This window comes from Oncorhynchus gorbuscha, linkage group LG26 (assembly GCF_021184085.1).
Source record: "Oncorhynchus gorbuscha isolate QuinsamMale2020 ecotype Even-year linkage group LG26, OgorEven_v1.0, whole genome shotgun sequence".
NCBI lineage: Eukaryota > Metazoa > Chordata > Actinopteri > Salmoniformes > Salmonidae > Oncorhynchus > Oncorhynchus gorbuscha.
Window position 1 is genome coordinate 20,151,303 of NC_060198.1, and position 12,365 is coordinate 20,163,667.

The 12,365-nt window shown below is 47.7% G+C and overlaps 1 protein-coding gene across 4 annotated transcripts in view; it reads right to left on the minus strand.

Annotated features, from left to right (window-relative positions):
• Nucleotides 1-12,365, minus strand: part of LOC124016414 (tau-tubulin kinase 1-like) — a 52,651-nt gene that overhangs the window by 17,776 nt on the left and 22,510 nt on the right. For all 4 annotated transcript variants that reach the window (XM_046331975.1, XM_046331973.1, XM_046331974.1 and 1 more), the window contains 4 exons: nucleotides 10,438-10,639; nucleotides 9,899-10,080; nucleotides 9,227-9,561; nucleotides 8,694-8,857 (listed from right to left, as the gene is read on the minus strand). In XM_046331975.1, the coding sequence (XP_046187931.1) occupies nucleotides 8,694-8,857; nucleotides 9,227-9,561; nucleotides 9,899-10,080; nucleotides 10,438-10,639 (883 nt within the window). The remainder of the gene's footprint in view (nucleotides 1-8,693; nucleotides 8,858-9,226; nucleotides 9,562-9,898; nucleotides 10,081-10,437; nucleotides 10,640-12,365) is intronic.

Here is a 12,365-nt window from a genome sequence, read left to right on the forward strand (position 1 = left end):
CAGCTCTAGCAGGTCAAATATTTGCCAAACTGACTTGTTGCAAAGATGGCATCCCATGACAGTGCCACGTTGAAAGCCACTGAGCTCTTCAGTAAGGCCGTTCTACTGCCAATGTTTCTATGGAGATTGCATGGCTGTGTGTTTGATTTTATACACTGGGCAGGCTTATATAGCCGAATCCACTAATTTCAGGGGGTGTCCATATACTTTTCTTTGTATAGTATTCATACTCTGCTCTGAGTTAGGTTGTTTTGAGCACAGGATTGTTTTGAGCACTGTCTAGTGTTGGGCGCAGGGGAATAAAAATAAAGAACCAGTGTTACTGTACTCACACCATGTGTATGGGCTTCCCATTAGACATACACAGTAGCACATAGTAAGCAATGTATGACTCTTTTCAGCATGCACAGTTTATGCAAATCAGGGTTCTCCAACTCTAGGGAGATACTGGATGTGCAGGTTTTTTCCCCAACCCAGCACTAACACCTGTTTCCAATAATCAACTCATCATGACCTTCATTCAACCAGGGATGTCAAACTCAAAACAGTCTATCCATCATTTTGGGAGTTTTTGATGCTCCCTGTGTCATGTTTTGTCATATATTGTCTTGTCCTTGTGCTTTCCCTTCTGTTCGTTTCCCCCTGCTGGTCTTATTAGGTTCGTTCCCTTTTTCTATCCCTCTCTCTCCCCCTCCCTCTCTCTCTTCTCTCTATCGTTCCGTTCCTGCTCCCAGCTGTTCCTCATTCTCCTAACTCACTCATTTACTCTTTTCACACCTGTCCCCTATTTTGCCCTCTGATTAGAGCCCTATTTCTCCCCTTGTTTTCCGCTTCTGTCCTTGTCGGATCCTTGTATGATGTTGGCTGTTCTGTGTCCTTGTCTCGCCCTGTCGTGTTTTGTCCCCTTCAGATGCTACGTGTGAGCAGGTGTCTAAGTCTGCTACGGTCGGTGCCTTCCCGAAGCAACCTGCAGTCAATGGTCGAGTCTCCAGTCTGTCCTCGTTACTACGAGTGGATTTAAGTTTTTTCCTGTTTTGTTTTCTTCTTGATTTTTCCAGGATTATTACTTTTGTCATATACTGGAATAAAGACTCTGTTTTCGTTAAGTCGCTTTTGGGTCCTCATTCACCAGCATAACAGAAGGATCCAACCAAGAATGGACCCAGCGACTACGGATTCTTGTAACACTGCCGTCGAGATCCAGGGAGCAATGCTCGGCAGACACGAGCAGGAATTGTCTGCTGCTCGTCATGCCGTTGAGACCCTGGCCGCTCAGGTTTCCGACCTCTCAGGACAGTTTCAGAGTCTTCGTCTCGTGCCACCTGCTACTTCCTGGTCTTCCGAGTCTCCGGAACCTAGGGTTAATAACCCACCTTGTTACTCCGGGCAGCCCACTGAGTGCCGCTCCTTTCTCACCCAGTGTGATATTGTGTTCTCTCTCCAACCCAACACATACTCAAGAGAGAGAGCTCGGATTGCTTACGTCATTTCACTCCTTACTGGTCGGGCTCGAGAGTGGGGCACAGCTATCTGGGAGGCAAGGGCTGAGTGTTCTAACAATTATCTGAACTTTAAAGAGGAGATGATACGGGTTTTTGATCGTTCAGTTTTTGGTAGGGAGGCTTCTAGGGCCTTGGCTTCCCTATGTCAAGGTGATCGATCCATAACGGATTACTCTATAGAGTTTTGCACTCTTGCTGCCTCTAGTGACTGGAACGAGCCGGCGCTGCTCGCTCGTTTTCTGGAGGGACTCCACGCTGAGGTTAAGGATGAGATTCTCTCCCGGGAGGTTCCTTCCAGTGTGGACTCTTTGATTGCACTCGCCATCCGCATAGAACGACGGGTAGATCTTCGTCACCGAGCTCGTGGAAGAGAGCTCGCGTTAACGGTGTTCCCCCTCTACGCATCGCAACCATCTCCTCCCTCCGGCTCAGAGACTGAGCCCATGCAGCTGGGAGGTATTCGCATCTCGACTAAGGAGAGGGAACGGAGGATCACCAACCGCCTTTGCCTCTATTGCGGTTCTGCTGGACATTTTGTCAATTCATGTCCAGTAAAAGCCAGAGCTCATCAGTAAGCGGAGGGCTACTGGTGAGCGCTACTACTCAGGTCTCTCCATCAAGATCCTGTACTACCATGTCGGTCCATCTACGCTGGACCGGTTCGGCTGCTTCATGCAGTGCCTTGATAGACTCTGGGGCTGAGGGTTGTTTTATGGACGAAGCATGGGCTCGGAAACATGACATTCCTCTCAGACAGTTAGGGAAGCCCACGCCCATGTTCGCCTTAGATGGCAGTCTTCTCCCCAGTATCAGATATGAGACACTACCTTTAACCCTCACAGTATCTGGTAACCACAGTGAGACCATTTCCTTTTTGATTTTTCGTTCACCTTTTACACCTGTTGTTTTGGGTCATCCCTGGCTAGTATGTCATAATCCTTCTATTAATTGGTCTAGTAATTCTATCCTATCCTGGAACGTTTCTTGTCATGTGAAGTGTTTAATGTCTGCTATCCCTCCTGTTTCTTCTGTCCCCTCTTCTCAGGAGGAACCTGGTGATTTGACAGGAGTGCCGGAGGAATATCATGATCTGCGCACGGTCTTCAGTCGGTCCAGAGCCAACTCCCTTCCTCCTCACCGGTCGTATGATTGTAGTATTGATCTCCTTCCGGGGACCACTCCCCCTCGGGGTAGACTATACTCTCTGTCGGCTCCCGAACGTAAGGCTCTCGAGGATTATTTGTCTGTTTCTCTTGACGCCGGCACCGTAGTGCCTTCTTCCTCTCCTGCCGGAGCGGGGGTTTTTTTGTTAAGAAGAAGGATGGTACTCTGCGCCCCTGCGTGGATTATCGAGGGTTGAATGACATAACGGTTAAGAATCGTTATCCGCTTCCCCTTATGTCGTCAGCCTTCGAGATTCTGCAGGGAGCCAGGTTCTTTACTAAGTTGGACCTTCGTAATTCTTACCATCTCGTGCGCATCAGAGAGGGGGACGAGTGGAAAACGGCGTTTAACACTCCGTTAGGGCATCTTGAGTACCGGGTTCTGCCGTTTGGTCTCGCTAATGCTCCAGCTGTTTTTCAGGCATTAGTTAATGATGTACTGAGAGACATGCTGAACATCTTTGTTTTTGTCTACCTTGACGATATCCTGATTTTTTCACCGTCACTCGAGATTCATGTTCAGCACGTTCGACGTGTACTCCAACGCCTTTTAGAGAATTGTCTCTACGTGAAGGCTGAGAAGTGCGCCTTTCATGTCTCCTCTGTCACATTTCTCGGTTCTGTTATTTCCGCTGAAGGCATTCAGATGGATCCCGCTAAGGTCCAGGCTGTCAGTGATTGGCCCGTTCCAAGGTCACGTGTCGAGTTGCAGCGCTTTCTAGGTTTCGCTAATTTCTATCGGCGTTTCATTCGTAATTTCGGTCAAGTTGCTGCCCCTCTCACAGCTCTTACTTCTGTCAAGACGTGCTTTAAGTGGTCCGGTTCCGCCCAGGGAGCTTTTGATCTCCTCAAGAAGCGTTTTACGTCCGCTCCTATCCTCGTTACTCCTGACGTCACTAAACAATTCATTGTCGAGGTTGACGCTTCAGAGGTGGGCGTGGGAGCCATTCTATCCCAGCGCTTCCAGTCTGACGATAAGGTTCATCCTTGCGCTTATTTTTCTCATCGCCTGTCGCCATCGGAACGCAACTATGATGTGGGTAACCGCGAACTGCTCGCCATCCGCTTAGCCCTAGGCGAATGGCGACAGTGGTTGGAGGGGGCGACCGTTCCTTTTGTCGTTTGGACTGACCATAAGAACCTTGAGTACATCCGTTCTGCCAAACGACTTAATGCACGTCAAGCTCGTTGGGCATTGTTTTTCGCTCGTTTCGAGTTTGTGATTTCTTATCGCCCGGGTAATAAGAACACCAAGCCTGATACCTTATCCCGTCTCTTTAGTTCTTCTGTGGCTTCTACCGATCCCGAGGGGATTCTTCCTTATGGGCGTGTTGTCGGGTTGACTGTCTGGGGAATTGAGAGACAGGTTAAGCAAGCACTCACTCACACTGCGTCGCCGCGCGCTTGTCCTAGTAACCTTCTTTTCGTTCCTGTTTCTACTCGTCTGGCTGTTCTTCAGTGGGCTCACTCTGCCAAGTTAGCTGGCCATCCCTGCGTTCGAGGTACACTTGCTTCTATTCGCCAGCGGTTTTGGTGGCCTACTCAGGAGCGTGACACGTGCCGTTTCGTGGCTGCTTGTTCGGACTGCGCGCAGACTAAGTCAGGTAACTCTCCTCCTGCCGGTCGTCTCAGACCGCTTCCCATTCCTTCTCGACCATGGTCTCACATCGCCTTAGACTTCATTACCGGTCTGCCTTCGTCTGCGGGGAAGACTGTGATTCTTACGGTTGTCGATAGGTTCTCTAAGGCGGCACATTTCATTCCCCTCGCTAAGCTTCCTTCCGCTAAGGAGACGGCACAAATCATCATCGAGAATGTGTTCAGAATTCATGGCCTCCCGTTAGACGCAGTTTCAGACAGAGGTCCGCAATTCACGTCACAGTTTTGGAGGGAGTTCTGTCGTTTGATTGGTGCGTCCGTCAGTCTCTCTTCCGGTTTTCATCCCCAGTCTAACGGTCAAGCAGAAAGGGCCAATCAGACGATTGGTCGCATATTACGCAGCCTTTCTTTTAGAAACCCTGCGTCTTGGGCAGAACAGCTCCCCTGGGCAGAATACGCTCACAACTCGCTTCCTTCATCTGCTACCGGGCTATCTCCGTTTCAGAGTAGTCTGGGTTACCAGCCTCCTCTGTTCTCGTCCCAGCTCGCCGAGTCCAGCGTTCCCTCCGCTCAGGCGTTTGTCCAACGTTGTGAGCGCACCTGGAGGAGGGTGAGGTCTGCACTTTGCCGTTACAGGGCGCAGACTGTGAGAGCCGCCAATAAACGTAGGATTAAGAGTCCTAGGTATTGTCGCGGCCAGAGAGTGTGGCATTCCACTCGTAACCTTCCCCTTATGACAGCTTCTCGTAAGTTGACTCCGCGGTTCATTGGTCCGTTCCGTGTCTCCCAGGTCGTCAATCCTGTCGCTGTGCGACTGCTTCTTCCGCGACACCTTCGTCGCGTCCATCCTGTCTTCCATGTCTCCTGTGTCAAGCCCTTTCTTCGCGCCCCCGTTCGTCTCCCCCCCCCCCCGTCCTTGTCGAGGGCGCACCTATTTACAAGGTACGTAGGATCATGGACATGCGTTCTCGGGGACGTGGTCACCAGTACTTAGTGGATTGGGAGGGTTACGGTCCTGAGGAGAGGAGTTGGGTTCCATCTCGGGACGTGCTGGACCGTTCGCTGATTGATGATTTCCTCCGTTGCCGCCAGGATTCCTCCTCGAGTGCGCCAGGAGGCGCTCGGTGAGTGGGGGGGTACTGTCATGTTTTGTCATATATTGTCTTGTCCTTGTGCTTTCCCTTCTGTTCGTTTCCCCCTGCTGGTCTTATTAGGTTCGTTCCCTTTTTCTATCCCTCTCTCTCCCCTCCCTCTCTCTCTTCTCTCTATCGTTCCGTTCCTGCTCCCAGCTGTTCCTCATTCTCCTAACTCACTCATTTACTCTTTTCACACCTGTCCCCTATTTTGCCCTCTGATTAGAGCCCTATTTCTCCCCTTGTTTTCCGCTTCTGTCCTTGTCGGATCCTTGTATGATGTTGGCTGTTCTGTGTCCTTGTCTCGCCCTGTCGTGTTTTGTCCCCTTCAGATGCTGCGTGTGAGCAGGTGTCTAAGTCTGCTACGGTCGGTGCCTTCCCGAAGCAACCTGCAGTCAATGGTCGAGTCTCCAGTCTGTCCTCGTTACTACGAGTGGATTTAAGTTTTTTCCTGTTTTGTTTTCTTCTTGATTTTTCCAGGATTATTACTTTTGTCATATACTGGAATAAAGACTCTGTTTTCGTTAAGTCGCTTTTGGGTCCTCATTCACCAGCATAACACCCTGATTGTCTAGCTTTCAAATTCTGTGATTATTAGTGAGCTGGCCACAGTCAAGAACATTTATGTATGTAGGTCCATTATAATTTCTACACAGTTTCGATTTGGTTTTAGTCATTTTAAAGTATATTGAGTTTGTTCCCCACCACCAAAAAAAACAAACATTTATATTGTTTAAAAAAAAGAATCAAACCACCCGTGGGCCGGATTGGACCTCCTCGCAGGCAGGATCCGAGCTCTGGGCCGTACGTTTGACACCTGTGCCATATGCCAAACAGTGATTGAGCGTTGGAAAACAAAGCATTTATGAACCTCTTTGAAATGCTCATGGATGTGTCTTTGGTTCATACGTAAATGCCGGTTTCTTGACACATATTTGTGTACAAAGCAGTATTTCAGAGTTGAAAGTGTAACGTGACAAAAATGAAATAAATTTAAATGTAATTTACATTTAAGTCATTTAGCAGGCGCTCTTATCCAGAGCGACTTACAAATTGGTGCATTCACCTTATGACATCCAGTGGAACAGCCACTTTACAATAGTGCATCTACATATATTAAGGGGGGGTGAGAAGGATTACTTTATCCTATCCTAGGTATTCCTTAAAGAGGTGGGGTTTCAGGTGTCTCCGGAAGGTGGTGATTGACTCCGCTGTCCTGGCGTCGTGAGGGAGTTTGTTCCACCATTGGGGAGCCAGAGCAGCGAACAGTTTTGACTGGGCTGAGCGGGAACTGTACTTCCTCAGTGGTAGGGAGGCGAGCAGGCCAGAGGTGGATGAACGCAGTGCCCTTATTTGGGTGTAGGGCCTGATCAGAGCCTGGAGGTACTGAGGTGCCGTTCCCCTCACAGCTCCGTAGGCAAGCACCATGGTCTTGTAGCGGATGCGAGCTTCAACTGGAAGCCAGTGGAGAGAGCGGAGGAGCGGGGTGACGTGAGAGAACTTGGGAAGGTTGAACACCAGACGGGCTGCGGCGTTCTGGATGAGTTGTAGGGGTTTAATGGCACAGGCAGGGAGCCCAGCCAACAGCGAGTTGCAGTAATCCAGACGGGAGATGACAAGTGCCTGGATTAGGACCTGTGCCGCTTCCTGTGTGAGGCAGGGTCGTACTCTGCGGATGTTGTAGAGCATGAACCTACAGGAACGGGCCACCGCCTTGATGTTAGTTGAGAACGACAGGGTGTTGTCCAGGATCACGCCAAGGTTCTTAGCGCTCTGGGAGGAGGACACAATGGAGTTGTCAACCGTGATGAAATATAATACAGATCGTTGTTGGGCAAAATAGTATGATTGCATTACATTCTCACCTAGAAGACCCCTGAATAACTGAAACCCTAATGGAAGCTACTGTTATTGTTAATTGGTTTTAACAATAAAAATAAACATTTTGTCAACTTCAATTGTTCCCCAAGAAATTGCTGAATTTCCTTTATAATTCACCTAAAAGACTTGAACATTCCCCATATTTTCTTTGTGCATCTTTTTATGTATGAGGTAACAGTCAGCTTAATCACATTTGGTGGCAGCGGTGGGATATGTTTCCCTAGCCTGATGGGAAGACCCACGGTTTAAATGTTTTAATTTAACATTTTCAACCAAAGGTTTTCATGTCAGGAATTTATAACACTGACGTCAAGAACATGTTCGGTATGAAGAAAACGTTTTGAAACTTGGTGGCACCACCTGAACATGTCCAAAGATTATATTTCTGTTACAAAAACCTTTTGCTACGGCTATCTGGATGTTTGTTACATTATTCTCATCAGAATGACAAAGTGTCATCATGTATGCATATATATTGTTTCATCAGTGTGTCATAACGAGGGCATCAAGTGCAGTGCAACCCTAACAAATGTCAACCCGAATACTGGGACGTACTGGGACCAGGAATCTTCCTGGGGTATGGACCAGCCCATCTGGCATTTGCCGGAACCGTACAATAAGAAAATGCTCGTGGAGTCATTGAGAAAACTATGGAGAAAATATTGTAGAAATACATTTGGGGGAAAGCACCTATCAAAAACAACCCTACTCATGCCACCATCTCACCCAAAAAGCATAAACTGTTCAATAATTATTATATGTAATGCTACATCTGATTTGATGCTGGAATATGCAGTTAGCAAAGCCACGTCTCCCATTCATACCATAGCATTACAAAACAATGGTTAAAACCAAAAGTCATGGGCAAAACCAAACTGATGGAAAGGAAGAATTTGTGCTTGCTGACACAGAAAAAGGCATGTTTCCTCTCATTACACTGGCAGGATATGTCTGTGAATGACACTAAAATGGCTGCAGGAATAATGGTCGCCCCCCGCCAAGATATTCACTTCCACTGGCTTGCAAAATTGTAGGGTTGCAAAATTCCCAGGTTTTCTAGAAAGATTACTTGAATTATAAGGAAATAAGACGGAAATCCGTGAATCTTCCAACTGAGATTTCTGGAAAAAAAGGTAATTTGAGTTAAATTATCGGAATTTTGCAACCCTTGGCTTAACCCTACCCCCAGGTTTAGCACTGCATGTTAATGGACATCCCGACCAGAGGGGGCACCGAACAGCTCATCTTTACATAATCTGGATAGATCAACAACACCCACCGCTAAGGTGGGTCTCATCCATATCATCTGAAGATTAACCGCACTGTGCAGCAGGCGACCCAGCTCTGAGCCGACTACCGTGAACATGCAAGGAGAGAAGCCTCCCTCCACCGATAAGGTTTGCCCGATCTCTTACCGGTGTTTGGGGTCCGATAGGACGGCCTGACGGGAGTGAATGACAGGGCGACATGGCGGGGCTTCCCCCACTTCGTCTGGAGGCTTCCTCCTCTGTGAGCGTGAGCATGCCCCGGCTGCTGTTGGTTGTGTGGGTCGTCTTGGGCCGCACCACCATCTCCGCCCCTAGAACAAAGGATTGGTTAGGAATCTAGTACCCTTTTCACACTATCATGCCAACCGGAACCAAACTATGATGGGTTGAATATTTAATTTTCACATTGTCCTTTTCAGCACGGTTCCAGCAAATGTGATGGATGCATAACCAGGTCAGCTCAGTACAAATACTTTGGTTCGGCTCAGTAGCGTGAAAAGTGTTTGCCGGATTAAGTCAAACGTTAAATAATATTTTATTGTCAGAGGAGAGATGAGCATCATCGTCAACACAACTTGTACGGAATAGAACAGAACTGAATTACAACAGAACTGAATAGAACAAAATTGAACTGACTGAAATTTCACATTATTGAATGTACATAAAACCTTCAGGCCCACCTCCTCCCCGCAGCTTCCTCCTCTCCTCTCCCTCCTCCAGGGGCCTCAGCTCCTCAGGCTCCTCATCGGTGGTGCCCGACGTGGTGGGCTGGAAGTCTCTCAGCTCCGTCTCCTTGTCAATGATCACCCACTCCTTGCTATCAAAGTCTTCCTCCTCGGCTAGCGGCACCGATCTGATAAAGGCATTGCTGTGGGCTTCCTGGTCCACGGACGCCACCGAGCCCTCGCCGTGCCGCCCGCGCTGCAGGCCGTCGTCCACAGACAGCATCATGGCTGGTTGGGACGAGTACATGTGGCGCGAGGGCGAGCCCAGGATGTCCATGCGGGACCTGATACTGTGGCACACAGATATGTACACATACACACAGGTACAAGCACGAGGAAGTAGAAGTGCACATAAACACACAAGCACGCACAAACAGATGCAACAAAAGACCAAAAGAACACACTCATTAAGTATTGAATTAAGTATTAAAGTGGACGGCTATAATAGATAGGCTTATAGCAGTTACACAGACCCTAACCCAAAGGACTTTCCTGGAACGCCTAAGAGACTAATGTAGCCAGGTACAATACTAAATGTATTTTAGCAAAGTGCACTTCCTGGTTAACTACTATACTTAAATACTACTAAGTCTGTAGCTAATACTAGAGCTGGTTTGTAGTGGTCACCTTTGGCCATAGCCGTCGACGGCCCTCCCATCAGCAGCCGACATGCGGTCTGACTCTGGGCTGTTGATGCGGCGGTAACGGAGGGAGCGCACCTGGCCACTGGGGGACTCTGGGGCCCCTCCTGCTCGGCACAGCGACATGGGACAGGCCCCTCTGCTGGGTTCATCCCCCTCCTGGGCCCCCTGCAGACACAGAGGGGAGAGGAGGGGAAGAGACTGGAGGTCGCGATGGTGTATGCTGAACAGTAATTAATTCTAAAATGTGTCCATTACCACTGCTAGGAGTTTAAAGGGTAGGCCTTCGTCTGTCTAGTGTACACATTTTCTGTCTGGATGTTCATCTCAGTCTGTGCATCTGTATGTCAGTCTATCATCCTCTACCCAGCCAACCATCAATCGAGCCCATATTTTTCATTAATATAAAATGCTAAAAATACTGTTATCAACAAACAGTATAAGCTACGCTAGAACAACATCTACATAGATGCCATACAGTAAAATGTTGTGTTCTCCTTCCCCTCATCCCTCCCCCTTACTCACCTTGCCCAGGCTGATCCTGAGTTTGTTGCGGTTGAAGTCGGTGTCCTCCCATCCCTCGCCCTTTGCGGGCGTCTGGCCACCGCCCTCGCCCCCCTGGCGGCTCCCACTGGGAGGCAGGGCCGGAGGGGCGTTCTCCTGGTCGCTGAGGTGCTCGTCCTGGTTCTCTCTCTGGAGGTCTCCGGGCACCGGGGTGTTTAGGTCTCTGTGGGAGAAGATGGATGGGAGTTGCAGGATGGGTTCAGGTTAAATCAGTTGATTAAGATCAGCGGCGGCCCAAGGATGTACACAATGTATATTATAAACACATGTATAACACCTATATGTGAATATATGTCCACTGGGAATGCAGGTTTTTGTTCCAGCCCTACTCAATTCCAAAATGTTTTTTATTTTTTTATTTCCTGAATTATGCATGCACTTAATTAATGCACTTTGTACAGGCAACCCTCAAATTTCAGTAAACATCTATTTATTCAGTGAAACATTGATTGTAAACTGGTATTTCAAAGTCCTTTTACAGCCTAGTTTAGAATTCAATATCATGTATTTCAAAGGGTTTGGAAGAGCAGTGTGGCAGTAGCCTCGAGGTGTGACAGCAATACTGATGGACACAAATCCTGTTCTTTCTCATTTGCACTGGGAGGCTCAGGATGCCTCCTAAATGGCACCCTATTCCCCACATAGTGCAAAATGACGTCAAAGTGCACTACATAGGGAACAGGGAGCCATTTAGGATAGAGCCTCATGTGTGATGACGACCAAAACACTAACGATGTCTCCAGAGATAAGGATGTCGTGTTCGCAGGGAAGTCATGCAGCTGTGTGTAGTGTGTGCGTGTCTAGGCAGCCTGAACAGTGAAGAGCTTCAAACCAGACAGTCATCAGAGAGAGAGATAATCTTCAATAATAATATATTTGGGTGACTGAGTCAAACAATAGCTCCCATGAAAGATGTATAAAAGACAGATCAAAAATAGAGCACTGTGACTGCACTATCATGTTGTGGCACTTTCAGGATCTAATGTATTGTGCCATTGCACTGTGATTTGATACTGTAAATGGCAAGTATCAAAGACAGCCAACTGGTGGAAAAGACTAAGATAAAGGAAGATGCAGAAATACACAATGGGGAAATGTTCTGCTTACAAAAGTCAACAACTACAAAATGTGAATCTGCCATGAATGCCTGTATTGGCTCTTCACATGCGAGCACGCCTCAAGGGAGGCCATTTCAGCTGGCACATTTACATTGATGTGAACACTGAAATGTTGATTAATGGTTACTGTCCCTGTTAACACTAGAACCACTAAAGCATTCATATAATTTTTTTTATTACTCTGCCATTTTTAAAGCCATGCCCCCCACCGTCCTTGACTTTTCCTAAGTCTATATAACCGTAGGTAGAACGTTAATATCACAAACCGAACTGGAGTTATAACCAGTTTCAGGAGGGCATCTCATTTTTTGAATGGTTTTCCCCGTTGCACCTCCTCCCGACAGTGGAAGGTGCCGTGCCCAGTTGATAATCAGAATGTAATTACCAATTTTGAATGAAGAACAAGGCGGGCCATTATATTGTACTGGTATAATGTAATTATAATCTGAAAATGTATACCCTAAATATGTACCCTCTATCAATCCACCTAATCCAAGCAGTTTTATCAGTCTACTCAGGCGTACTTGGAGTACACAGTGAGAGTGTGCGTCATTTACAATGGCAAGAAGACAAAGACGAATGGATGCACATGCTGTGTTAGCACTGCAACTAGAACTGAATGAAAATAACTCATGACATCTGATTATTCTTCAGATTTTGAGCCTCAGCGTGAACCTACACCTCCACAGTCTTAGACAGAACGATGCGCATGCAGCAGGTGCCCTCGCCTCCATTAAATGAAATGTGAGACAAAAGAGAAGAAGAGACGGC